General features: G+C 42.0%; 2 protein-coding genes across 3 annotated transcripts in view; both read left to right on the forward strand.

Annotated features, from left to right (window-relative positions):
* The first annotated feature begins 475 nt into the window (after positions 1–475).
* On the forward strand, positions 476–20,579 carry EMP2 (epithelial membrane protein 2). Of its 2 annotated transcripts, XM_064153019.1 has the most exons (6): positions 476–822; positions 13,473–13,577; positions 16,056–16,167; positions 17,968–18,061; positions 19,149–19,295; positions 19,875–20,579. In XM_064153019.1, the coding sequence occupies exons 3-6, from the start codon at positions 16,090–16,092 to the stop codon at positions 20,057–20,059; spliced, it is 504 nt and encodes a 167-aa protein (XP_064009089.1). In that variant the 5' UTR covers positions 476–822; positions 13,473–13,577; positions 16,056–16,089; the 3' UTR covers positions 20,060–20,579. The 2 variants fall into 2 exon arrangements, with proteins under 2 accessions (XP_064009089.1, XP_064009088.1); XM_064153018.1 differs by lacking the exon at positions 13,473–13,577.
* Positions 20,580–26,228: 5,649 nt separating this feature from the next.
* The window catches only part of GRIN2A (glutamate ionotropic receptor NMDA type subunit 2A), a 228,794-nt gene continuing 227,391 nt past the window's right edge, over positions 26,229–27,631 (forward strand). Inside the window, exon 1 of the mRNA XM_064153024.1 lies at positions 26,229–26,384. The gene's annotated coding sequence lies outside the window, so the exon portion shown is untranslated. The remainder of the gene's footprint in view (positions 26,385–27,631) is intronic.

The raw sequence follows: 27,631 nt of genomic DNA on the forward strand, positions 1-27,631 counted from the left end.
CATGGACAGGGTCCTTGAGGGGCTCGGCCGCCAGCCCGAGGAGAGCGCTTTTGGCCGCGTTGAGTACCATTCTCCACTGACTGCTCCTATGGGGGTTCCGTCCTGTGTCTCCCTCCCCAGGGAAGCCCTCGCTGTACAGTCGAGCAGCTATCGTCCCTCCAGTCTCTGCCCTTCTCCTTGGTAACGAGCGGCTGGAGGGACACAGCCGTCCCTCTCCGTGACGAGTGTGCGGAGGAGGGACGAGCGCCCCGCCACCTCACACACACCGCTGCCGGGTACGGAGCGGTCACTCCTCTGTCCGGCCAGCGCCTGGTCCGCTCCTGCCTCAGCCCACGCCGCCGCGGCGGAGGTCGGGGGCCGCTCGGGGAAGCGAGACAAACTCCCGCCCCGTAGCATGCCGTGCGGTCGGCACTCGGACCGCCCAGGCGCCACGATCCGGGAGCGCCGTCGGTGCCGCGCTCGCGGGACCAGCCCCGGCCGTGGGAGACTGGGGCCGGCCGACCGCCCGCGGGGAGGGCCGGGCGGCGACGCGCCTGCATGCCCGCCCGCCCTGCCTCCGCCCTCCGCGGATGGAAACGGGCGGGGAAAAGTTCTCGCCGAGTGCGTCCCGTCCCTCTCTCCTTCTGCACACAAGCTCTCTCATACGCACCTCTCTGCCTTCGCAGGCGGGCGAGGGGCACTTTCGAACATTATTTTCTTTCCACACCCAGTTGGCTTCTGACATCATTTCTGCAGGAGGGCGGGCGGGAGGCAGCCGCCGCCAGACGGTCGCAGCCCGCGGAGTGCTGCCCGCCAGCCCCGCGCCGCGCCCGCGCCGCCCCTGTGAGTAGTCGCGGCCGGATGGGGGGCACAGGTCTGAGCGGGGCCGGGGATGGTTTCTGCCAGCGAGGGGAGGAGGACACTGCCAAAAAAAAAAAAGGGGGGGGTGGGGGGCAAAAAAAAACAGCCAACCAACCAAAACCCCAAAACCTCAAGGGTTTTGTTTACTACAGACCAAACTTTCTTGCGGCACGTCGGCAGCCGCGGTGCCAAGCCGGCTCGAGGGCTGGCGGGCTCGCCCGAGCGCCGCCGGGGCTCGCTTCGGGCCGCTCGACAGCGAGGCAGGGCGGGAAAACGGCCCACGGCGAGAGAGGCGAAGGCTGGGCCAGGGCAGCAGCAAGTTGTCGGTCTCCGCAGGACAGTTCTGCCCGGGTTTCGGTGCTTGATGGTGGAGTGCGGGTACAGCACAGCGGCGCTCGATGGGTTTTGGCAGCTGCCCCCCTCTAGTGGAAGGAAAACACACTTAGACATAATTCGGTGCAGATTTCGGTTTGTGAAGTTTCTGCCAACGTTAAACGTTTTTCCACTTGATTCAAGATACAGTTTTACTAAGCTAGTCTGTCACTCACTGTTGCTTTTGTTCTGTCTGTAATGTCCAGCTTAGACCCGGGAGGTTATGTGCCAGGTGCCGGACAAGCAGCTCTTGCTAACATGGGCCACTTGTAAAACCAAATACTGAATTTTAGAAGTCGGCTCCTTGTTTGGACATCCCTAGAAAAGAACAGTGCAGTGCTGTCTGTTCCTCAGCAGGCGTAGCTAGGGCTTGCTCCTGCTCACAGAATGGTGCCACCAAGAAACCTGCAGTTCTGCCTCTCATCTGATTTCCTTGGCAGAAATACTTTATTCACATGGTGCAGGAAGGTTGGTGGGATTTTTGTTTGGTCGGTTTTGTTTTTGGTTTTTTTTTGTCCAAACGCCTGGAAATAATATGTAAATGATCAGTAATTATTGCAGTTCAGTGTCTTAGACGTATCTTCTGACTTGATACAGGGCTGTGAAGAAATGTGCCAAAATGTTGTAAAATACCCACTATATTTAGTTAGAGTGTTCTTTAGGAACTTTGGAAACAAACAACTATGGCTGGCCAGTCTCCATCAAGAAGGAAAAAAATAGCACTTCTCTGCACTTAAGACTCTGTATGTACAGTGCTGGTATGTTAGTGATGTAAAGTGAGTCTTGTCTCCCTGAACAGATGGTTTTTCTGTAATGATTCTTCCATCCAGACTTGCTTCTGGTGTTGATTTTGGAGGCTTTAATGTCCAGGCACTCTAGGGTAGGTCAGGAAAAGAGCTGTAAGGCTTGACTGCCAGGACAGATGGCAGGTGGCTGCAGCATGTACCGGCAGGAACCCACAAAAATAACGGAGGAATGCTGGGCATGAGTTTCAGTGAGGAGGGGAACATGACTTGCAGGTTGCTGGAGAGTCCAGCTACTTTATTAAGAGAGTTTGAGGCAAATTATGTGCCATGCTAAGGGTTGCAGCTGCGGTACTTGCTTACTGTGGAAAACATGTTCACCGGAAGCTGACATGAGTTTATGCAGGGTAAGATGTAAGGACTTGACCTTTGCTTCAAAGGCATTGAAGAAATAGTTTTTGCTGTCCTCTGCATCCCTTTGTGAACATTGTGGAATAAAACTGGAGAACAGACTGCTGGGCTACATGGGGGAAGATTGTTCCTTCATGCTGAATGTGTGCAGATTTTATCATGTCAGCTGCATGGCAGACATGGATGTTACCACGTCAGCTCAGCCAGGGAACTAGCTCTAGGTGAAATGCAGTAATACCATGAAAACTGAGGAGGTGATCAGTTTCTTGCTAGTATGCTCATTTGGGAAAGAAAACAGTGTGTTAATATGATTTAAAATAAGCTCAACACACTGTCATTAGACAAGAGACTGCTGGTGTTATGTTCTTTTCTTGTGGTCTCTGGAAAGACTTCTGTCATAAGTACCCAAACAGTGTTGATTATGCTGTGGATCTGCCAGTGAAGAAAACCAGGGTATTCTATTTGCCTACACAGATTAAAAACCTTGGTAATAAAGGAAGCAGTTCAACAGACTGAGCAGGTCAAGACTGAAAGCTGCTGCAACATCTTCCTCTTAGACAAGGGTCTGCCTCAAATCTTAGATGTTGTAGTTATTGTTTCTAGTCAACATTGCTTAAAAGAAATAAACGTCTCTGCCTTCATCTTATACCAGCCTTCAGATAATGCAATCCTCATACCTTGATTTATTAGCATCTCTTGCTAATATATCCTATATAAATTGCCTTAGATATTTCTCTAACTTCCATTAACATGAGTTTTCTTTTGTTCATCTCAAGGTTTGTTTTCCATCTTGGGTTTGATATTCCTACAGTGATTAGCAGAATGTAATACTCATGAGTTCCATAGGCCTGTTTAGAGGAGAAAGACTTTCCTCCACTTCTGCTAAGTATGTTGTTGTTGTTGTCTGTCTCCTTTCACAGTGCTGTTTCCCTGTCTATTTAAGATTTAGATGGATGGTAGCATAAGGAGATTTGTCCCTTTTCAGTAGTTTGTTTGTATTTTGGTTTTCCACTTAGCACTTCTGTTTGTATCTTGAGCATCATGTAAGACATGACACCGCCACATAAATCAGTACAAGAATGTGTTTGGTTAAAGAGATAAGTAGGTCACTGGTGACAAGGTCTTTTATATTGCTAGATGGCACAAGATGTACTTTGCAGGTCCTGCTGCCATGTGTCTGTTGGAAGAAGATACAGCAGAATGAGACACTTTTACAGGAGCTAGTAAGGAAAAGATATGCTCTCAAGTGTACCAGACACTTTATATAAAATCCATGAGATACTCCAGCACAGCCAAATTTGAAAGTAGAAAGGAATGCACAGCTTTTATTGAAATCAGATTGGTCTCAGAGGGAAAGCAGGGGAAGCATAAGCACAGCACTAAGGAATTCCATTCATGAAGCTGTTCAGTGTTTGTTAGGGTTTGTTTGTTTTCTCAGTCCTCAAAGTAAAGCAGTGATCTGTGTGGTGGAGTCTTGGTCTTCACTGTTTTTGTGGAAAAGATTTAGTATCTTCAGAGAGAAGATAATTTTGTAGAATATATCTCAGTATGTCAGGTGATGCTCATGACTTAATTAGGAAGATAAGCATCTTGATTTTTAGAAAATAGATTTTTGCTGGGTGGGATTCAAGAGAAAGCCTGGTTGCCTGAATTCATCCATCAAAGGAATTATTATTCCTTCACTGAATGGAGAAAATGTAATTACGCCTTTTTATTTTGCCTATGAAGTTTCATAGGCAGGTTTAATGATGGTATGTGCATGCCAGGTGAAGCCTCATAATTTGGGCGTGACCTTAAAACACAACCCTCTGGCTGTGTAGAGATGTTCACAGAAGTCTGTAGGTGGGGCAGAAAGTGGGCTGACTCAAACACCCCTTAGAGATGGCTATAGGATATGTATTTATGCTTTACTTCAGAGATTCTTAAACACCATCCTGTGCCTGGAATTGTACAGGCTGCAAACAGCCAAGATGGGCAGTATGAACACACCTCAGGTATTCAATGCAGATGTGAAGTGTTGTGAAAGCTATTAAAGTTATGGCCTTCCTCCAGATAGGAAGTGATCTTCCAGAGTCCCCAGATATCCACGTGTTGAGATGCATTTGCTGCAGTCAGTTTGTAGACTCATTTGGTCCCTGAGGCTGACAGTTCTCTATCCATGGAAGTAGCAAACCACCTGCTTAATTCAAGAACAGAAACAAACCAAAGTCTAGACACTCCAAGGAGAGTTTGATTTGGAGTTGAAAAGAGCTGGTTGAGCCTGCCCATTTGTCAGCATGATTGATGGAGACTTTACCTGGCATTTAGTGCAAAGAGATGTGACTCTGCAGTCACCCAGGCACTGCATGGGCAGTGAGCCTGGTTGGGAGGAGCCACAGGGTAGAGCTAAGTTGGTGCAGATAATAGCAGGAGGTGACTGGTCTCTGTTTCCATTGAGCAGCCAGAGTGTTGAGCAGTGCAATGAGGTGTGCTCAACTGTGCAGTGGAACAAGTATGGGAAATCTTTCTGGCTGCACTGGTAGAGTTCACGTGGCAGCCTTTAAGTTTTACTCTAATTGCACCAATTACAAATTAAAATGTAAAAGTGACATTCTGAAGGCAGACTGAGCAATAAATCTAATTATATGATACAGTATTGCAGTGAAACAAAATAGTAGTTGTGGAAGGGTTTGCTCTTTTTATTTTATACCCAACTGTTGTACTGTCAACAGAGATGTGTTTTCACACTCTTGATAGATGATGTGTAAACTCTGAAATAACTAACCCCCAAATTTCTCAATACAGAGCTAGTCAAAGCCAAATCAAAGCAAGCAGTTTGAAAATTTTTCAGCAGCAAATGTACCACATTTAAATGCTAGCCATTTCCAAAGAGCATCTGCCAGAGTTAAAACAATATCAGCTTTCATTTCTACTGAATTCAATGCATCACTTTCAGTCTGGAAAAACAGACCTCTTCTGCCTTTGTTTGTTGGTTAATTAGGTGGAAAAACATAAGTCACTCAAGCTGTTCTCTTGTATCTGGAATAATCTCTGGATCAGCAGCAGTTTGCAGTCAGTAGAGCTCAGAGTCTGAGATTTGCTCTCAGAACTGTATTAATGTCCAGAGTTAAGGCTACAGCTTGTGCTTTACTTTGCTTTTCATTGTGCCAGAGTGAGGACACAATTTGTCAACCTGATGAAAAGATCTGGTATTTCACTTGGTCTGTCCCTCCCTGTCCTGCTGAGGCCTTGAACAGGAAGAAGCTTGACACCAATATGTGGCCACACAGTGACTGAGCAGAGGTGAGGCCAGACCACACCTCAGTTCAGTTATTTGCTTTAAAAGCAGGTTCCCAGGAGGCTTCTCATAGCTTGAAAAGCTTACTGGTACACCCCCATGTCATTGTCTTGGCTCCATGAAACAGCTGTCTGATACCCAGAGCCAGCAGCAGGACTGTGCCAGCAGGCTTCAAAGAGTTCTCTGGCTCTTGAGTGTTGGGAGGCAGTGGTGGTTCTTAGATGACCCTCAGAAAAGGGAGACAGGTCTTGCTCACTCTTTCTAGTTTTACTGCTCACCTTAGCAATGAATCCACCCTTAAAGCTGTTTGTGTGTTGTCAGTCCCACAATCTCCACTTGTGTTACTCCATTGTACAGATGAACAGTTGGCATTGCTCCAGGAGAGAGTTCAGTGGAGTGCCCAGTGCAAGGGTATCATGCAAAACCATGTTGCAAAACACATGGAAATCTTGAAGAAACTGTTTGATAGCCTGCACACAATCCCCTTTTGTGGAGATGAGCCTTTTTTCCCCATACTGTGGTGATTTGTGAGGTTGTGCCCAAACCTCACAGCTCTAAGAGTTATAATTTCCATGCTAAATGTGCTCACAATTGATTTATAGCCATTTGTTTTCATCTTCAGGTTAAACAGTTCCTCCTTCTATGTGTTTGCCTTGACCTGCAAAGGAGTATACCCCCAGTCTGTCTTCATCTTTGAAAATGAACAAGTCAGAACAAGAACTTCTTGTCTTATTTAGTTTAGGAAAACAAGCTTTTAGTACTTTTAGACCAGCTTGATTGTTAAGAGTGTTTTAATGTATTCCACAGCTTTGTTTACGCTGAAGTAGTATCTGGCACACAACTTAAAGCAAACTGGCTGAGCAGAAAGAATTCATGGGAAGGCTGAAATGATGTGTCCATTTCTTCAAGTTCTAAGTGTACAGTTAAGCTCTACCCATACATACTCCAAGTTGCAAATATATGTAACAAGGTTTTGCTGAGAGAATACATCTCTGTCTGGTTAAGAAACCAGAAGCTACTGTATGCAAGCAGTTCCTTTGTTCAAATCACTGCTGGGGTTTCTCAGACAATATGTGCCCTTTGAGAACTGCTCTCTTGAGCAAATTGCTTCCATGGGGTATCTTTCATTAAAGAACATTTTTTGTTAGCATTTTTCCAAAGGCATGTGACTCTGTGACTCTGAGCATAAACTGAAAGGCAGACAAGCAGACTGGAGGGTACAAACCATGAGTAGGATTTGATTTAGAGATGAATTGTAACTCAGGTGTTATTTGGTAGTGAGGCAGTCAACCTCTCACCGTTGTCATAACCTACAGGGGTGCTGGGATTTAGAAACAGACATAGAATAATAGAATAGAATCATAGAATCAACCAGCTTGGAAGAGACCTCCAAGATCATCCAGTCAAATAGACCATGGCACCAAGTGCCTCAGCCAGTCTTTTCTTGAAGACCTCCAGGGACGGTGCCTCCACCACCGCCCTGGGCAGCGCATTCCAATGGCAAATCACTCTCTCTGTGAAGAACTCATAACATCCAGCCTATACTTTCCCCGGCACAGCTTGAGATGGTTGCTGGTTGTCTGGGAGAAGAGACCAACCCCCACCTGGCTAAAACCTCCCTTCAGGTAGTTGTAGACAGTAATGAGGTCACCCCTGAGCCTCCTCCAGGCTAAACAACTCCAGCTTCCTCAGCCTCTCCTTATAGGGTTTGTGTTCCAGGCCCCTCACCAGCTTTGTCGCCCTTCTCTGGACACGTTTCAGCACCTCAACATCTCTCTTTAATTGAGTAGCCCAGAACTGGACATAGCACTCAAGATGTGGCCTGACCAGTGCTGAGTACAGGGGAAGAATAACCTCCCTCATCCTACTGGCCACACTGTTCCTGATACAGGCCAGGATGCCACTGGCTCTCCTGGCCACCTGGGCACACTGCTGGCTCATCTACAGCTACTATCTACCAGTACCCCCAGGTCCCTTTCTTCCTGGCTGCTTTCCAGCCACTCAGTTCCCAGCCTGTAGCGCTGCTTGGGGTTGTTGTGGCCAAAGTGCAGAACCCTGCACTTGGCCTTGTTAAACTCATCCTATTGGCCTCTGCCCACCCATCCAGCCTGTCCACATGTGACAAATTAAATCTGGGATTGTGGGTGGTTATGTAGTGTAAAAGTGCAGTTGTGAGAACAAGTGCTTTAGGGAAAAAGAGCATGTAATAAATTTACTTCTGAGGAAGATGCTGGTTTGTGCTGCTAGAGGAGAACAAAGATTGTCTTTCTGCAGAAGACACAAGATGCTCTAAAGAGAAGTTTTGAAAATATGAAGGGTTAAAGTCTGACAGTGTAGGTAGCAGGTTTCTGTACCTGCTAATCTGCTGCAGCATGTAGTGGCTGTTAGGTTTTTGTTACAGGTTTTGCTGGAGTGTTTGAATCCATCTGTCTTGAGTCTTGTAAGCTTGAGGCTGTTCTTTAGGATTTTCAGGTGAGATGTCACAAGGCTCATTTTCTTTCAACTGCCATTTCCCCACCCTGCGACAGGTCATAACGTTTGTGTTTTCCAGTAGGTCCTGCCCGTTCTCTTCTGCTCAGTCTGCCCACAGAGGCTTCATGGCCGAGTGACTTCCTTCTGCAGTGTGCACAGTAGGACCATAGTGAAAGGAGTGGCAGGGCAAGTCTAAACCCAGTCCGAACTTGTCTGCAAATAAATGACTGACAGAGTTACAGAAGTGGCAGCAGTCCTGGCATCCCTGGGTCAAAATTTTATTAAAAGCATTCCTAAGAAATTAGAAACATCAGCTGCTCTGGGTCTCAGTACTCAAAACTAGCACTTTGCATTTTCTGATGCAGTTATTTTCTTGTTATTGTTTGGAAATGTATAGGATAGCAGAGGAGTTACAATTTCCCCAGTTTTGGAGTTCTGGCTTAATAGCATAGATCTAATGAGGAGAATGGAGTGAGAGGGAATGGAGAAGGTCTAGGGAAGATTTGCCAGGGCTAACTGTAAGCGTGGTCTGTTCTGCTTTTTTAACTAGGCAGGCCTTCTGAGGAGAGTTCATGAAAATAGATTTTGGGTTTATGAAATAGATTCAGAAAGAGCTGAAAGGGTTCTTTAGTATCCCTTCACACATAGGTGATTTGTACAACAAGATCATGAGCTCACTCGTGCTAAGTTCACTGTGCACATTTATATTAATCTCAGTGCACACTAAAAGCAGACCTCAAGGCTTTGGTTTCAAGGCAAGATTTGCTGAAAGAAGCTGGAGTAAAACTGAGTTATACCGTGTCTTGCCAGTTTGTCTCCAAGCCCCTGTACTTCACTATACAAGCAGTTGACACCTTTAATTGTGGTGGAGATTGCTGGGTCTTAACACAGCCTGCACCCACAAGTCTGAATATGTCAGGATGTTCCTGTTTTCATTTTCAGGCATTGAGTTACAAAAGCATAAATATTGTAATTAGAGCTCTAGAGAATACCATAAATTAATTTTTGCTGTATTGATTTATTTTGGCCTACATACAGTGGTTCTGTGCAGGGAACATTGTTTCATTTCCTTCTGATTTCCTTGCTTTGTGACGAAGGACTTTGAAAAGCAGCTGGAAGTATAAGTGAGAAGCACTCTTCCTTCCACATAAAATAGGTAGCGCAAATTGCTACGGGCTTGAGTGTGTTCTCAAGCAACTGATTGCTCAGAAGTTAAAAGACCTGATGGTGTCTGTGCAATCTAGGGGCTGACAGGACACTAAGTCCTCTTGATTCTTTGGTCAGCATCAAATAGGGTCCAGAAATTTTATTTCTTGAAGAGTATACATTGTTCTTCATGTTTAGCTTCATAGCAGGAGAAAAAAATGGGTGGGGACTTGTCTGCTCTGTTGACTTTGACTCTTACTTTGCGCTTCCCTCCCAGGGTCCCATTCAGTGTCGTAGAGGTCTAGTCAGAGCCAACCAACACTTCTGGAGGTTTGCTGGCTGGCTCATGAGATCACTGGTTGAAAGAGGACACACTGCTGGTATTGACTGTTAGCTCTGTAACATCTGAACATGAAAACCGGTCAGAATTTGGATCTACCTCTGCACAGGAAGAACAGGGTGGCAAGGATTAAGTTCTACAACACATGATTCCATGAATCAATTTACAATAAGACTTTAATAAAAGAGAGTGCTTGTTTTGTGTGCAGTTTGTACACCTGTGAGCTCTAACAGTAGCAGCTCAGTTCATGCAACAGGGAACTATCAATAAGTTTTTCAGGGATTACTGGCACCAAAATCTTTGCATGCAGTTTATAATCTACAAGTAATGTTAGCTTCCAGGTTAACACTCCTGTCCTATGAAATGTTTAAAGGCTGGCTCCTTAAAGTAAGTCTCCCAAGTAATCATCTGAAATAGAGCTAGATTGCTTTAGTTGTACTTTTTTTTCCCAATATGTAATGATGACCCAGGAAAAAAAATAAGAAAAGTACAAGGATGTGGTTATCTTTTGCACAAGAGAAGGATTCTTTCGTAGCTGACATGGAAAGGATCCCAGTGTGTCACAGAAGAGGTATGTGCACAGCAATACACTGAGGACAGTGAGGGTGGGCTGCTGCACTGGACACCTGCATCAGGCCAACCTTCCAGCTTGGAAGTGTGGCCAGCTTAACCTTGTAGCAACAAAACGTGACAGGTAGGTGATCAAATGAAAAGTACTCAAATGGTGAATTAATGCACAGACACCACAGACTGAGAATAAGGTCAGAGCACTAGTCAGCTTGGAGAACACTGAAAAGACTAAGTGTAGAAAGAAAGTGTTAAGAGTTTGAGTGTTATCTGCCTCATTTTAAAGAATATCAGGTAGGTGATCAAATGAAAAGTACTCAAATGGTGAATTAATGCACAGACACCACAGACTGAGAATAAGGTCAGAGCACTAGTCAGCTTGGAGAACACTGAAAAGACTAAGTGTAGAAAGAAAGTGTTAAGAGTTTGAGTATTATCTGCCTCATTTTAAAGAATATCACTCAGTAAATTATGTCCTGTAATGTTGGCATTTCAAACTGTCAAATTAACTCAGAAGAAGTAATTAAATTGGAGTAACTTGTTTTAACTAGTATAATTATTCCTTTGGTGTTAAATTTCCTGATTTTTTGTCCTTTATGTGTTTGATATTTAGGCATTAGAAGGATTATTGAAATCCTCAAAGCTTTTGCTAGTTTGGGAGAAACTCTGCTGTCTGTACTTGCTCAACTTTTGGCTCTAGTTCTAAGAATCACACAAAAACCCACAGAAACCTTAATATTTGGTAAAAGAAAACAAAAATATTAACAGTATCACTCTGTTCCTTATAAACCAGGGCGTTTTATGCAAGTTTAGAGACTACGATACATGCAAAACATGAGCCAATTCCTGAGTTCTGTGTCATGAGACACCATGAGATGTGGCACAAGAAAGCTGAGCAAAATGAAGCAATTACCATGTCAATCCAAACATCTTATGATGTATCACAAGATGACAGACTTCTCATGCCACCAATGTACAAGCTTTTTCTTCCAACATCACATATGCAGATTTAATTATAGCACTGAGGGGCAGAAGAATTGATAGTTAAGAAGGCTTGCTTTGATTCAGTTCTACACCAGTGACCTCAGGAAAGCTCAGCTGAATCGAATGCCTGTGCATGGCCTGAAGACCTGCTGTTCTAGCTGCAATGAAAAATCTCAGTGCAGAAAGCTGCAGGTACAGTAACTCGTTCAGCAGGATCCTCTACTTATTTTGGGTGTGCCTTTTCAGCACTAAATGTGGGTGCTGAACAGTCTGCACACCTCCAGCCTTGGTCTGTAAGAGCAGGAGCTGTTCTGCGATACTTTCACTGTGTTTCTAGGAGTACAAACCAGAATCGTCTGTGTTGAGGTTTTCTTCATACATGGGCTCAGATGAAGATGATACAAAAAAACCCTGATTTGATCTTAGGAAGCAAGGGCAGCAGGCAGTGTCGTAGGATAAACTTCAGCCTTCTCAATGCAAATGAGCACAGGATGAACCTACTGTGCTATGTGTTTCTCTGCTTGCAAAGGCAAGTATGCACAAACATGAGAAAAAGTCTGGCAGCAGAAATTAACTTCATGGGGGGAAATGAAAGCATGGGTTGCAGAGATGACGTCTGGACTGGAAAGCAGTGATAAACCTTCTGCTGAGAACCATCAAAAACAGAGTTTTCCTTTTTGCTTGCTTGCTGTACTAAACAGCAGAAGAACGTCAAACAAGCATGTTTCTATGTACTGCTGGACATTAAAGATAAACTTTATCATAGATAAACTGAGGCTTTTTTTTTTCCCGTGGAGAGGTGGAGTCTGGCATAGGGAGGCAATCCAATTTTGTAACACATTTGCTTACTGCAATACAGAAATGTTGGGAGCCCTGGACTGGAGACTGAAGACTTTTATTTTTTACTGTGCACTTCTGTGATTGTTGTACTGTTTAGTCTTGTAAAAAGGTACCTGCCTCTGCATGTCTTGTGATGATAACAGAGGCCCTTCTTAGCCACCTCTTGTGTAGCATGCCAGGCTCTCGTAATCAAAGTGCAAATTACTGTTTCCAGTAGTCTGCATTACTGCAAAGATTAAAAGTAAGTGCAACTGCTGCATTTCTTGTCCCTGTACAAAACGAGGCAGTGCTGGAGTCTTAGTGGGAAAAAGTTGCTCTGCACTAATTGAAAAAATACTATTTTTTACCATAACTGACCTTCTGTTTTCATTTTTTTGTGTCAGTATCCTAAAACTTAACAGCGTTCATGTGATAGTTTATTAGTACAGCAAATCTGGGTGTGTTCAGTAGGATTCTCTTAACTTACTCTTTCTGGGTTCAGTGGTACTCGACTTCCAACTCAGCTGTACCTGCACTTTTCTGCCTTAAGACATACTTTATAAAGTGATATTAAATGCTGAGGCTTGCAGTTGAGGAATTCATGTTGACATTCAATGTCATCTTACTATAACTCCAGAATCTGTTTTTAATGTCATATGGGATGACCTAAGTAAAATTTTATGTTCTTTTTTGTCAGAGCTTTGCTGGAGATTAATACAGGGATGCTCCTGAAATAGCTGTTGAGAGCTGGAGGGGGGCTGTTGAGGGAGGGAGTTAGGTCAGGATGCTCTGGGCTTTGCTTCAGCCAGCTTATTAGATGTCCAAGAATGGAGATCCCACAACCTCTTGGGCCCTGCTCTGGTACTTATAATTAATGCATTTTTCACAATTGGAACAACATGCTGTTGGTTTAGCAAGTTTCTACATGAGCTTCGGCTGCTGCTAGAGAACTGGGAACAACTGTGAACCTGAAGAGAGCCCTTGGGAAACAGTTGATGATGAATAAAAACCAAAGAGATCTACAGTTAGTACACAGCGTAGGATGTTACCAAAGTGTCTGGTTAGTAATAAATTTATTACAGTAAGGATTGTGAATGTTAATACAAACAGCATTCTCAGAAATTCTCTGTGTGAAAACAAAACTGTGTCCTTCCCTTGCTCATCGAGAGAGGAAAGGAGCTCCTGCTTCTAGGAAAGATACCCAAGCAGGCTGCTTCTAGGAGAGATACCCAGGCAGGCTGTCAGAGGACTGGGGAGGAAAGAGCTTCTGATTGAGGGAGTGGAAAAATCTTGAGTCTCCAAAATAAACTCAGATTTTGTCATTGTCTGGAGTGGAGGAGGACTCATTGAGAGACAAAGTCCAGAATTTCTTGCTTTTGAAGAGATGCAGATACTGTAGGAGCTTCTACTTTGTTGCTGGCTGCATCTTAGAAGAAGGGAGCTGCTCTTTGCTTCCTGCACAAGATTACATAGTTAGAGTGGATCATTACTTTTTGCACAGGCTGTGATGATCCAGAGACACTCTTTGGTCTTAATGGGAAGAGAAAATTGCTAAGAGTCTTAAAGTCTACAGAATTTTCCACGCACTTCTGGGATCCCTGCTCAGGTATGACAGATTGGGTAATAACTACTTCTTGTCTTTTCTTGGTATTAATTACTTGGAATTAGTCTGTCTCCTTCCCCAGCATATTTAACTCCCGTGTCTGTGTTGAGTTGCTCTAGCACTGTGTGCACAGATGTTAGAGTAGTTTATGAAGGGAGCCATTGCCAGCAAATCAGAAGGATGTATGTAAAAGTCGTTGTTATGAATGAACTTAAGAACAGAAGCATCAGACTATTCTTACTGACCTTTATTATTATTCTTTTAAGACAAACCAAAACCTTTTTCATTCTATCTTGGCTTTATTTGGGTAAAACTTATATCTTCTCATCACCCATACACGTTTGTCTATCCTGTTTGAAACACTTCTGTTTATGGAAAGCACTGAAACAAAAATATTCACTTGATTGAAGATTTGAGTGGATTTTTCTGTGCTGGCAAGTCTTGATTTTGCAAGATTGGTTTTAATTAGGTGACATTTTTCTGTCTCTTGCTTTATGATGCTTCATGTAATCAGATGAAATTGTATTGTTATTTCTAGAGTAAGACCGAGTACAATTTGATTCTCTCTCCTTCTATGGCAGATAATTGTTGCATTATTGTCTGCTTAGATACCATCTGTACAACAACTGAAAGGGAAAAAAACCCAAACCCAACCACAAGACCAGAGAGTGCTGTGTGAAGGCTGCCACATTTCACAATGAAAATATTTTGATGTGGCACTATATGAAACCACAGAATACCTTCTTTTCCTTCTTCCTTCCTCTCATTCAAGAAAGATTCGATACGGAGCTGTGAATGACATTTCTAGAAGCAGAACTAGATTCATAGGATCTTGAGTCATATGTCAGAATTGGCTGTTTGGAGGAAATTACCACTTCTGGTTTTTGTCTTGGCTGAGAAGGCCAAGTTTAACAGTGAGAAAATGGGAAGGAATGAGAGCTAGAAAAGCTGTTTTCTTTATTTTAGGACTTGACTTAGCTTTCCCTTACAGTCATTCCAATCAGATCCAGCTTTAATATTTTCTAGTCAATGCTATTTTCTCAAAGGCACTTTGATGCTGTTTGGCTTTGTGTTTGTAATAATCTACTGCAGTAAAACGCTGTCCTACAGTGTAGATGTAAAGGGTTAGTCCGGAACTTCTAGTCTCTATTTGGTGTGTTTATATGCTGCCATGTTTTTGTAACAGGTTTTAAAGAGGAGTTGTATTTTGGCCTGATGACAATGCCAGTAGAGCTGCTTTTAAAATGCCCTCAAAAGGGTCCTTTTGTTTGGTTAAATTCTTTATGTGGTTCACAATCATTATCAATGGCAGTAGGGGAGAGAGGGTTAGACATAAAAAAAAATCATAAAAGGCTTTTAAAAAAAAGTAACAGCCTTCTGGATATTTGCTGTGTGTATGGGATCACTGAACACAAGAGAATGTGCACAAAGTGAAGGAAGAGGAGAAAAATGGATGAATGTACCAATGAGCATGCAGATAATGCTACAGAATGGTACACATTAAATGCAAAGAAAAGATCTGCAAGACTGCAGATTCCTTGTAGAATATAACATATATTAAATGGCAAGCATTTTTACACAAGAAGAAGAAAAAGATACTAGATATACCAAGAAATTGTACATGTTTATGTGCTCAGATTTCCTGGGAATTCCAGTTCAAATAAAGTTTGTAGTTCCTTTGTAAATCAGATTTTTTTTTTTTCATTTGAGATGTGAAATGGTAATAAATGGATTACATAAAGTATGAAGTTAATAGGTAGACTACAAAGAGTATTAAGAGACTAGACATAATATAACTAAATGGATTATTATATGACTAAGGAGTTTATTCAGCTCTACCAGTCAGGGCAATATATTGAAGCAAATGGTAGCCCTAAGTCATTCATTAATGAGTACAACTTGCAACTATATGAGCAAAGGACAATCTATATAACCCTGAGGTACAACATGGTTGTTACTAAATCTGGGAGACAGTTCTTGATGCCCTGTGTTTTGTTTTACAAGTATCCTTTTGAAATCTGCATTTCTTCCTACTCTGAAAGCATGGTTGAAAAGCACTTCTCTCAAAGTCAATGTGAAGGAGTTTTATATCATTGCTGGAGAAGCACACAGAAAGGAACTTCTCTGGGTATTTACTCACTGCAGCCATCCCACTGGCAGGTTACAAAATGCAGCCCTTGGCACCACTTCAAGTTCTGAGTTCATTTAACACCAGTGATGCTACTAGTTACATGTCACATATAACAAACAGAACACTGTTGTGCTGATGTTAAGTCCGATTAAGTGAAATCTTTTATCTCTGGAGAAAGAGCACATGCTGTGGACTCAAACTGCACATGATGTTCCTGACTAACAACATCTCACTCTGAAACACTCTCATGCTGACCTTGACTACTCATAGCCACAGTGAAAAAGTGTAATGACAGGCTGATCTGTTGACAGCTTTTAAAGACTGTTCATGTATGATCTTATTTTTAACAGATTTTTCTCAGACTAAAACCTCCACAGATCAAGGATGTTGATTCTTCTGGCTTTCATTATTGTGTTTCACATAACCTCAGCAGCACTGCTGTTCATCTCAACTATTGACAATGTAAGTGTTGTCACTTTCCCCCTCTAACACACAGGTGTTTCTTTGCTAGATGATCCTTGAAGTCCCTTCGAGCCCTGACAATTCTATGATTCTATGATCTCTCTTTTGTAACAAAAGTGCCTTGAATACATATGATAGTTTGGGTCTTACCTGCTCCCCCCCACTTTGGAAAATCACCCAAACTAGACCCAGTGGCTCTGGAAATTGAATGAAGCTTTATATTTACAGTTTAGCACAATATACCAGCAGGTATTTACAATATATACGGAAATAAAAACTCATACAGAAACACAACAGCCCTCCCAGAAACCTGAGTCCCCAGGAGGGGCTCCGAACCACCCTTCCACCTTCCTCCCACCCCTCTACCTTACCCTAGATCTTGCTTTATGTTTAAGGCAGTTTGGAGGGTCAGCCAGGGGGGTTAGGAAGCAGATGGATTAGTCACACAGGTGGCAGGTTAGGTTAGAGAGAGAGGTGCAGCCCACAAAGCCCAGAGAGCGACTCTGTTATCTATATGAATGTTTTTGTTGTTATACATCTTAGCAAGCCTATGAGTGAAGTAGACATCACCACTGTTTCCTTTTCACAGCCTGTAATCTAATTCTTCTCACCAAAACATTCTAGCTAGCTTCGAACTAGCACAATACACATGCTCATGGTTTACATGGGTAAGACTTGACAAGTCTTACATTTGTATGGCATCATGTTATAAGGCCACGTTATCAGCTAATCTTGTTCCCTGTGAGATACTTGGCCAGGGAGTCTATTTACAAATGCTCCTGTGCTTTTTCAGTCATTGCAGTGCCATTTTGTGTTAAATGTTAAACCATTAACATAGAAATATCCCAGAATTTCTTGCTAGGCACTTCCAGGTAGGTGCCATAGTGTGCATACCGCACTTGTACTTTGACAGCCCAGCTGCGTTCAGTAGACATTAGTTCAGTTCAGTGTCAGGAACCAGAAAAGGGCTTGTTTCATAGATGTATAGCCTGCTGTTTCCTGCAAACTGAAAAATGCCCAGCCTTTAAGAATTGGGCATCCTCAATAGGGTCTGGATGAACAAAGCAGATCTTGTCTGGGTATCTTGAAAAAAATCACTATCTGAAACTTCTGCCCAAATGGTGGAGAACTGCTTGTGCTTTGGGTGCTAGGATTGCCATCTATTCCCTTTTCTGCTCCACACAGGTATAAAATGAAAATGACATGTGAACAATGATACATTTCTTTATTCCACAATGCTACTAGAACTCAAATTCAGTTTGAACAGTTCAGTATCATAGAATCATAGAATCAGCCAGGTTGGAAGAGACCTCCAAGATCATCCAGTCCAACCTATCACCCAGCCCTAACCAATCAACTAGACCATGGCACTAAGTGCCTCATCCAGTCTTTTCTTGAAGACCCCCATGGACGGTGCCTCCACCACCTCCCTGGGCAGCCCATTCCAATGGGAAATCACTCTCTCTGTGAAGAACTTCTTCCTAATATCCAGCCTATACCTACCCTGGCACAACTTGAGACTGTGTCCCCTTGTTCTATTGCTGGTTGCCTGGGAGAAGAGGCCCCCCCCCACCTGGCTACAATGCCCTTTCAGGTAGTTGTAGACAGTAATAAGATCACCCCTGAGCCTCCTCTTCTCCAGGCTAAACAGGCCTGAACAGAATTTTTTCCAGCTGATGTGTGCAGTTAGGAGACACAACTAAGGATTTTTTTTTTGGGGGGAGGAGTTAGTGTTTTGTGGTTTGCTTTGGTTTTTTGTTTGTCTGGTTTTCTGTAAGAATATTTTACTTTATTTTGCAGGCCTGGTGGGTAGGAGAGAATTTTTCTACAGATGTCTGGAGAGTGTGTTCCACAAATACTAGCATCTGTATGGCTATTACTGATCAATTCAGAGGTGAGTGTTTCTTCATGCCTGTGTCACAGTTCCTTTAGCAGGAGATCTGGTGAAACCACTATAAAATTTGCAGAGACAAATAATATGTGATGTATTTTCTGCATGCTCCAACTACTCAGGTCTTCTAAAAATGTGATACTGCTTTTTCATTTTGGAAAAGCAAACTATCCCAACAGTTTGGAAGGAACTGTCAGGTGCACTTGAAAACCCAGTGCAAGACTAAACACAAACAACTGACAATGAGTACTAAGGAATTCTTAAAAAAATAGTTTAGAAACAGTGAAGTCATCTGAAAGTGTGGCTGAAATGATGGAGTTTGTCTCAGAATTTAACTTTCAAAGAAGAACTGGAAAATACTGGCTTTGTACAGGAATGGGGGGGAAAGTGGAAGAAAATCAGAACACAGGCTGGCATTTTAACAGAGGATTTAATGCACCAGTATGCATTTGATTACTCTTGTACTCTGAATCCACTGAAATTAGGGACCTGAATTATCTAGATGCTAAGTAGCTTGGGTACCTGTGCTGCTCACAGACCTAACAACTGCAGTATAGCTGTTCCAGAGGACGGGTGCTGTAGGAGCTCTCTATGTAGCTTAGCACTGCAGCAAAGGTACACAAAGCAACTACATGTAGTTACAAAATTATTGGTTACTTTAGCTCCTAGTTATAGGGAAGTAATTGACAAGATGAAAAAACTGAATTGAAGGGACCTTTTATGCTGAGTGTGGATATATCCTGTGTCTTAGTGGGCAGAGCTGTCTCTGCATTTGTGAGCTGTCTGGGACACCTGGCAGTTTCACTGTGCTTTCAGTACATTGATGGTAGCAAAGGATGTGGTGTGGGATAAATATTCTGTTTCATATTTTATTTGGTTTTATGAGAAACTTTTAAAATTCTTTAAACCACTGGCTGTATCAATACCAAGGAAGCAGAGAAGAGCCACCCTAGGCAGTGCATGTGCAGCTGGTTTGCGGTATCTGCTGGCTTCCTGCTTACAGAACACAGCTCTGTCCCTCTACCCATTTACAGGAGTAGGCAAGGAGAGAAATTGTAATGTTAATCAAGGCTGCTTTTGTTTTTTGCAGAGTATCAGTCAATTCAGGCTGTTCAGGCTGCCATGATCCTATCTACAATTTTCTGTTGTGTGGGATTTCTGGTTTTCATTCTCCAACTCTTCCGTCTGAAGCAAGGAGAGAGATTTGTGTTAACCTCTATTATCCAGCTCCTCTCATGTGAGTGATTTTTCAACACTTGTGACTTTAATGATGTTTATATGAAAATAGGAAAGGGGGGAAAAGGTGTCAAAAAGAATGAGCTGCATGAGAAATATGTAGACTTTGTGAGGCCATAGGTTATCCTTTATATTTGTTTAGGCAGTGAACTGCTGGATTCTGTACTTTCTAGGCAGAAACAGGGGTGACATCACTGCTTAGAAGAAAGTCATTTAAACTTTGAAGGGAAGGAATCTGAGATTTTGAACTTCTTGAACAAATTAAATAACTGTAATTGTTGCAAGCAGGTACTGCCTTATTTTTTGTTTGTCTTTAAAACTATCCAGATGTTTAGAATAATTGTGTGTTCTCTACAAATGGCATAAATACACAGCAGCACTTCAAATTTAAACCGTGCCAAAGAAACTGGAAATGTGTCCTGAAATGCTCCCAGTTCAGTCTGAGGATGGAAGATGAGTATCTAAAAAAAAAAAAAAAGACATTTGTGGAGGCAGCTGACAGAAGAGATACAGTGAATAGTTGTTAGCATATTGATAATAATTCAAGATGCTAAACTTTATTATGTTCTTCCTCCTCCAGGTCTGTGTGTTATGATTGCAGCTTCCATTTATACAGATAGGCACGAAGAGCTACACAAGAGCACTGAATACATGGCTGAAGTTTATGAAGGCCAGTATGGCTATTCCTTCGTCCTAGCCTGGATTGCATTTGCCTTTACTCTCATCAGTGGTGTTATGTACCTAGTATTAAGGAAGCGTAAATAAATGTCAGCAGCTAGTTATTTCTGTCACTGCTATACAAAACCAAATTCCAGTAACCATTTTGTATATAATCATCTACATGGTTTTGTAGTAAAGGTGTTGTTTCTCTAAAAACGTACTGTGTTCTTGATATGAAACTGAGTGACAAAAAGTGGCAGTTTTAATGGAATACCTGGCACCTACAGGTCAGGATGCTGAGTGGGACAGAACCTTTTACGTATTTCATCTTCATGAAGGGTTTGCTCTTTGTTAGACACTAACAGTTTGCTCCTGGCCTATCCAAATTGATTTGTAAGCGGTGTGCTAACTATATTCCTCGACCAGATGTCTCCCTTTGAAACAGGTTAAATATAGGAGGAACAAAAAAGGAGGTCCAGATCACAGTGAAAAGGCAAACAATTATCAAAGCCCAAAAGCTGCGCTCGGTGTGTCTGTTCTGGCAGAGGACTAGTGTTCTGCAATTTGTAATGTGCAGTAAGTGTCATCAAGCTTTTATTAAAACCACTTGCTTTGGAAAAGTAAACAGCTCTTTTTTTGTACTCCAGCAATTATTCTCTTGATTCTCTTTCATATTTAATTTAAGCTTACAGAGCCTTTGGCAGGAGAATTTACCAGCAAATTCACTGCACAACCTGGGACCAGAATAGTCTGAGCAGTAAGAAACACTCCACTCAAGTCCTGTATCCCTTTAGTTTTGCATTTCTCATAGTCTTTCTGAAAGAAGAAAAGGGGAAGAAAAAGCATCACCTTGCCTACATATGCACATTTGCAAGTAAAACAGTGATCAAGCAATGCCACATTCAGGTTTTTAGATCCAAACTCAGCTGTTTCTTACAACAGGCTTTTCTTATGTAGTGATTTCATGACTAATACATAATTTACAAAAGCATTTCCTGAGTCTGCCTATTAGGAAATTGGCCTTTACAAAATTAGTTCTAAATTCTTTTGTGGATTTTACTTGAACTAAACACTCATACTCAATAAATCAGAGTGCAGTTACTATGCCTATGAATTCCATGACAGCTTTTCAATACAGAATGACTTGGTGATTTTTGTTTTCAGTAATTGTGTAAGATAAATCTCTACTGTAATACCAGGCTTAACTGCTCAGCAGTGTAATACTGGCTTTGGCTTATGACGATTTTGAAGTTGGGAGATCAGTGTGAAGAATGAATGATGTGGCTTTTTCTTGGTAGTCACAGCTTTGATGCTTAAATATAGACTCTCTAAAAGCGCTAACCATTTATTTATTTCAGTATATACACTACAGCTGGCCCAATACACAGGCAATAAAAAAAGTAAATGGGTTTTGAATGAGGTCTTACACTTAATGTAGGACAAACTCGTTATTACAAAGTATTGTAGCTCTGAAGTCTACACTTCATGCATTATACATCAGCTGATGGTCTGACCCATTCCTTCAGATAATTTATCCTCGCTCTCTCCCAGAGTAGAAGTTCAGGTGCATAACTGTATACGAACTGCCTCCAACATGCATAATAGGTTGTGAAGTTCCACCTCCATTCTTTAAACATCCTAAAATGCTTTGGCGTGTACTGCTTTCTGCTTGGGAGTAAAGACAGCCCAGCAGGACTGTTAAATTAGCTGAGTAAGCAGGACAGCATGTTCAAAGTAATAATATAGTAAAAAAAATCAAATTATGTCAGCAAAATGCATTCTCATCAGTCTAGCATGATGGTACTGTTTTGTCATTTTTATTCCTCTTAGTAGGAATGCTCTAAATTTTAGGAATGATTACCTTACTTTTTAAAAAGTGTTTCTACAGTTTGCCGAATACATTTCAGATTCAAAACCTGAATTTTGCTAGCAAGCAGAATCTGTCTTAAAGAAACAGATGCAGGTTTAAGGTTGAAAGCAGGTAGACTATTAACTAGGCATTTTGCTAGTTTTATTCAAATGTGAAATAGTAAGGGAAATTCTTATGCAAATATGGGTTAAAACTTTAATCTAGAAGACAGTCCTCTAACAGTGTAAGTTAAGGTGTTATGCCACTGACTTGAAGAGACACTTCTTCAGCTTCTTCACTTGATAATGCTTGAGTCATATATAGAGCAAATATTTAAACAGAAGATGTATATATATATATATGTAATCACAGCTTCAATCCACAGTAAAAGCTCTCTCCTTTTAATCAAAGGAGAAAAGTTGACACCACAGTGTAGAAACAGCAGGATACACATGATGCTATAGAAAACACAAGAGATAGGAAAGTTCTGCATACCAAAAAACCCAAATACCAGACCAGTCTGAATTAAGAGTTTTGATGGGACAAACATGTTTTAGGATATTCTTTCTACATAATATGCCTTTAAAATATACCATTTTCTATGTTTTCTATATTCTGAAACTGTACATGAAAATAAAACAAATTCTTGTACTGTAATAGCAAGCTTGATACATTTAGCAATCTGACCTTGCCTTTACCTTTGGGATATATTTACATGATGTTGGATAAGAAATAGTTGAGTACTTGTGTGAACAGGTAAAATTAAATACTTTCTGCCTGTACTTTAACCACAAGCTGGTTATTTTTTGTGCTTTGTTGAAGACCTTCCAGGGGCAAGCAGAGAAAATATTAGTGTATTGTAGATTCAAGTGTATGGTGTCAAAAGAACAGCTATGAACCATGCAAGATTCACAGATGTTCTGATAAGCTGTTTACTTCTAAGGCATTTCTTCCATCACTTACAGAAACAGCTCTGTACTGAAGATCAGATTGAGTGCCTTGACCATATGAGAAAATAATGCCAGAAACAGATGAGTTACTTCTATATCTGCTCCAATCCAAGCTTCAGGTTTGCAGTAAAATATTACCACAATAGGGTTGTACAGACTGATCCAAACTTCCCCCAAATCCCCAGAAACAATTTCTCAAACCTCATAAAAATTCTGCCTTCTAATTATAGTGAAAAAAACCCAGAGGTACAAAGTACTGAAATACAGTTGCACATGTACTGTGACACGTTTTACCCAGCATGTGAAAGGAAGTGCAGGAAACTATCTTTGGAAACAAATCTAGAATATTGATGTCAATTTGCTTTTCCCTAAACAACCAAACCAACAACAACAGTGGTGGTGCGTTGTTTTTTTTTAGTATATTCCTTCCAGGAAAAAAGAAATTCTGCACAACACAAACAAACAAACAAAAAAGGAACTGTATTCCTAAAAGAAATCAATTGTGTTGCTGTCATAAATGCTAAATTTCAGAAAACTTAATTTAAGCCAAATATGCACACACTGCCACAAAGGAAAAGGTAGGAGTATAACATGTGCACTGCTGCCCAGACTCCATATTTTGAATATTTGATCAGCAAGAAGTAAAAAAGGTACTATATTCTCTTGAGAGTGGAATTTTCTATCACTTTAAATATTTTTATTTACTCCTTAGTGAAATACTTTCAGCAGAAAAATCTTACTTATGCTTGAAGTATCTGTATTGAAGAATCAAAACTGGTTTGGAACCTAAAAGCTTATAGGATAGAACGTTTAAATCCTGTTAGCAAATGTTTCACACGTTTGTAGGTATAACAAATTGGGAGTGGGAGGGGGAGAAAAGAAGGAAAAAGATAAAGGAAAAAGAAGTTCAAGGGGGAAGGACACCTGGAATATGTTTTGAGGCTAGGGGGTTTTATATGTTCATTTCTAACGATGGAATCTCCTGGCATCACTTACTTGCTTCTATAGAAAAATGTTTTACTATTCAATAGAGCCTCCTCGTGGTGAAAGAGAAGTCTACTGCTTCAAAGCCCAACTTTACACACTGTTCCTTTGCCATCTCTAGAGGTTTTTAGAAAGTCTAGCCTTCCATCAAGCTTTAAACCATCCTGCAAAATGTAAATGCACCATTTAAAAATTAATATGGCACAAAAGTTGAATAAAAGAGCATCTCATCTGATGTTTCTTCTCTCAGCTTTAGGAACCCTTAATTGAGACACACTTTGAATTCTGCTTGTTTGATAAATATATCAGATCATTTTCTACCTGCAAACAAGATGAAAGTTGTAAATACTATTTTTCTCCCTATCAAAAGACAGCTTTCTTAAAATCCTTAATTTGTATATGAATGATATTTCTCTACATGCCATGAGCTTTCCTGATTGTGAGGGGTGTTAATTTCAGGCCAAAACCTTTATCTTTACAAAACAATCCACCAAGGGAAAATGTATGCAAAAGCTCCAACTTCTATGCCCTGCCACAAAAAACGATTTGAAAATCAAGTACGTGGACTTACTCTTATCTGAAGTCTCTATACTTTCATGGTTTTGCAAATGCACAGTATTTCATAAAGCATTTATTATGATAGCTTATGAAATCCTATTTAAATATACTTGTTTCGGATCAGGAACACACCAGGATCAGGTTTTCACTTCTAACAAATAAGAGTGTTCCTCCCTGAGATTTGGAAATGACACTGGACAGCACAGTAAACCAGACATGAAGAGCTAGCACAAACAGTGCCCAGTGCTAATTTTCCAGACTCCTCAGTCATACTCAGGTCAGCACAGAACTAGTGGTGCTGGAAATCATTTGTTTATAAGATGTGACTGACAAAATCTGCATTGGTTCTTTTGCTTTGATTTAACTTTAGCTTGTTAAAAATACCTTTACAAGGTTTGTCTGTCAACTCACTTCCAAAGGTAAATAGGCATCTGTTTCTTAGCTTCTGAAGCTGCGGGTTCTGTGGTCCAGCTACATTCAATTCTGTTTTCCACATTATTCAATACAAAATGACTGAGAAGTTAGGAAGACAAAGATAAGCATTCAGAGCTGCCACTAGGTCACTTGCTCATTCCCCAGTCCTTGGTATGATGATGCCTGTATTATCTCTGGTAAGCATTCCACCAGGTGAAATTCCACAACCACCCCAACACATGTTTTAGTTTTCATAAGTTTATGGTTCACAAGTAACTGGCAGTTTAAGCCTGTTATTGCTCATCCTATCCCCCAGGACCACTAAGTTATTCCCTCCATCTGCACACAAGCCCTATTATATAACTGAAGATTAATGTTTCATCCAGTCTTGCATTTTTCAGTATATTCAGAGGTCACATTTTCCAGACACTTCCAAGCATTCTCATTTTTCTCTTCTGGATGTGTGCCACTGGCAGTGCATACTCTTGAAAGCAATGAACACGCTGTGTCAGGTAACATCTTAGCAACACTGAACAAAACTGAAGAATCTCCCCTGTGCTACAATGCTGAGATTTTCCATCACGTTATACCCACGCTGTTTTTGCCACTTACGTAGAAGGAGAGAACCCAGCCTCCTCAGACAACTGAAATGGGTTTGCACTTGATCTCAGACCGAGCAGGTACTGACCCAGAACACACGAACACTTGAAAAGCAAGTTGCTTAAGCTATTTCTAGACACCACCTCCTGTGGTTTTGCAGCTCGGTCTTCTCACAGCCTTGCAGAAAAGGTAAGGTGGAGCCAATGTGCCAGAAGACTTGCACTCCTCCTGCCGTGAGGGTGAGAGTGGTGGTGGTGAACTAGGTGACCTCCTGAGGGCATTCCAATAGGAATTATTCTATGATTATATTTCATATGCTTGTGCTTACATACCAGCACATTATTTACCTTCCATACAGCAATAGCTGTGTCCTCTCCTCATGCTGGTGTGGCCACATGCGCTGTGGGAGCGGTACAACAAACCCGGGGTTCCTCGGAAGCTTACTGCTGTAAACTGGATTCCATGCAGTTGGCACGGCTCATAGCTCACCACAGAGCGGCAAGCCGCGTTTCTGCTCCCTGCCACGGCACCCATCTCTCTGCCCTCACAACCGCCTGCCTCAGCGCCTCGGCAGGACCCAGTGCCTGCCAACATCACTTCTTTGGGCCAGGAGAGGCGGCCAGCCCTGCACGTGCTTCTGCTCTTGCCCTTTGCCCGGGGAGCTAAGGAGAGGCGGGAGCAGAGCGAAGAAAACCGTCGAAAAGAAGCAGCCCAAGCCTGGCGGGGCGGCGAGCGCAGGGCAGGAGAACAGGCCCAAGCCGGGCGGAGAGGAGTGGCTGGGGCGGGACAGCAGGCCGAGCCGGGGCGGAGAGGGAGGCGGAGAACGAGTGAAATTGGCGGCAGCTGTGAGTTTTGTGTGGGGGCGCTGGAGGTAGCCTTATCTTCTGAGGATGTGGCGGCAACTGTGGGCTTTTTCTTCGTTCTCTGTGTCTCTGACCGCCCAAGAAAGCCCGCTGGATCCGGGCCGGCCACTCATCCCCGGGGGCGCTGAGCCGCCCCGCGATGCTCCCTCAGCTCCGTGCCGCCCCGCAGGTGTCTGGTTGACAGAGCAGAGTAACTTTGGAGAAATAGAAAAGTAAGATTTTTCCCCCCCTATATTAGACTGTGTTCGTCCAATATAGAAGCTATCGGTTTGTTTGTCTTACTACAGCGAGGTTCAGTTTTAGAGCGGTTTTCCTGTTTCAAGGACAGCAAATGTTTGATTTTGACCAAGAGCTGCTTCTTCAGCCTTTGGTTTGGGTTCTTTTCTCTGAAAGTAGCCTCATCTGTTTCAAAGCTGATTACCATATATTATCCTCAGCCTCTTTTCATCTGTAACAATCGTGTTTGCTTTTCCACACTTAAGTTAGATTGTTATCAATACACGAAAGCATGGGTAAGTATTACTGTGTCACTGACCAGTGCAATACAGTAAGCAACCAGTTTAAGGAATTAGGGTAATAGTGGTGACCAGTAGCTAAAGGTTCTCTAATACTGTAAGACTGTTATTGCTGTATTGAACCTAGTGACCATTCTGTGATTTGTTGCTTATCTTGAAGCATTTGCTATTGCAGTAAGAAAGTAGGCTCCTGAGCTGCCTTGTTTTGGTAGATTTGTTACTTGCATAAGAGAGTAGTCTAAGACTGAACACTGACATACTTTATTAATGCTGTGGTAGTGCATTAAAGCTTGTAATGCACTAATGAGTTAGTCCAATCATTGGTTAGGAAGCAAGAATATTTTGAGTGCATGTGTTATGACTATGGCAGGTTTTTAGATGGTCCTGTCTGTGCGGTTTGATTCCTCATAATAAAGGAGGATGATGGCTATGTTTCAAATCTGCATTTAGAAAGAGCATTATTGTTTAATCTGGGTTTGAGAAAAGACTGTGCCCTGATTTTGTTCAGGCTTCAGAGCGTGACACTGTGAAGAGCTGAGAGTAAGTTAAGTGCACTGGCATTAACCTTTCTAAAACACTGCTTAAAGACAAGAAGGCCCACTCAGTACTAGAAAAGAATAAGAACAATATTTAAAATCTAATTGATAGCTAATATTTTTTATGTCTGGCAGATTTCTTTTTGATGATGATGTTTAGCAGTGCAGACAAGAACTGAGCACACTTGAATTCACATTGTGAATCTAAGCATCGGCTTGCTAAAGTTATTCACCCTGATTTTTCTGGTTCCAAAGATGAGGAAAAACATTACTAAATTCAGAGAAGTTTCTGCTAGCATCAAGCTCCTTATGTTATTGTATCAACATGTGTAATTTGAATGTTTTTCTGTCAGTGGAACTGAAGATGAATTGAGAGAGCCAAGTTTGGCCGATGAATTGAGAGCCAAG

Source organism: Pogoniulus pusillus, chromosome 13, assembly GCF_015220805.1.
Source record: "Pogoniulus pusillus isolate bPogPus1 chromosome 13, bPogPus1.pri, whole genome shotgun sequence".
Lineage (NCBI taxonomy): Eukaryota > Metazoa > Chordata > Aves > Piciformes > Lybiidae > Pogoniulus > Pogoniulus pusillus.

Bases quoted from the DNA above. Each gene is read 5' to 3' on its own strand.
- EMP2 (XM_064153019.1), top strand. From the start codon at position 16,090: ATGTTGATTCTTCTGGCTTTCATTATTGTGTTTCACATAACCTCAGCA. The intron at 16,168-17,967 runs GTAAGTGTTGTC...TTTATTTTGCAG, and splicing joins TCATCTCAACTATTGACAAT to GCCTGGTGGGTAGGAGAGAA. The intron at 19,296-19,874 runs GTGAGTGATTTT...TTCCTCCTCCAG, and splicing joins TATTATCCAGCTCCTCTCAT to GTCTGTGTGTTATGATTGCA.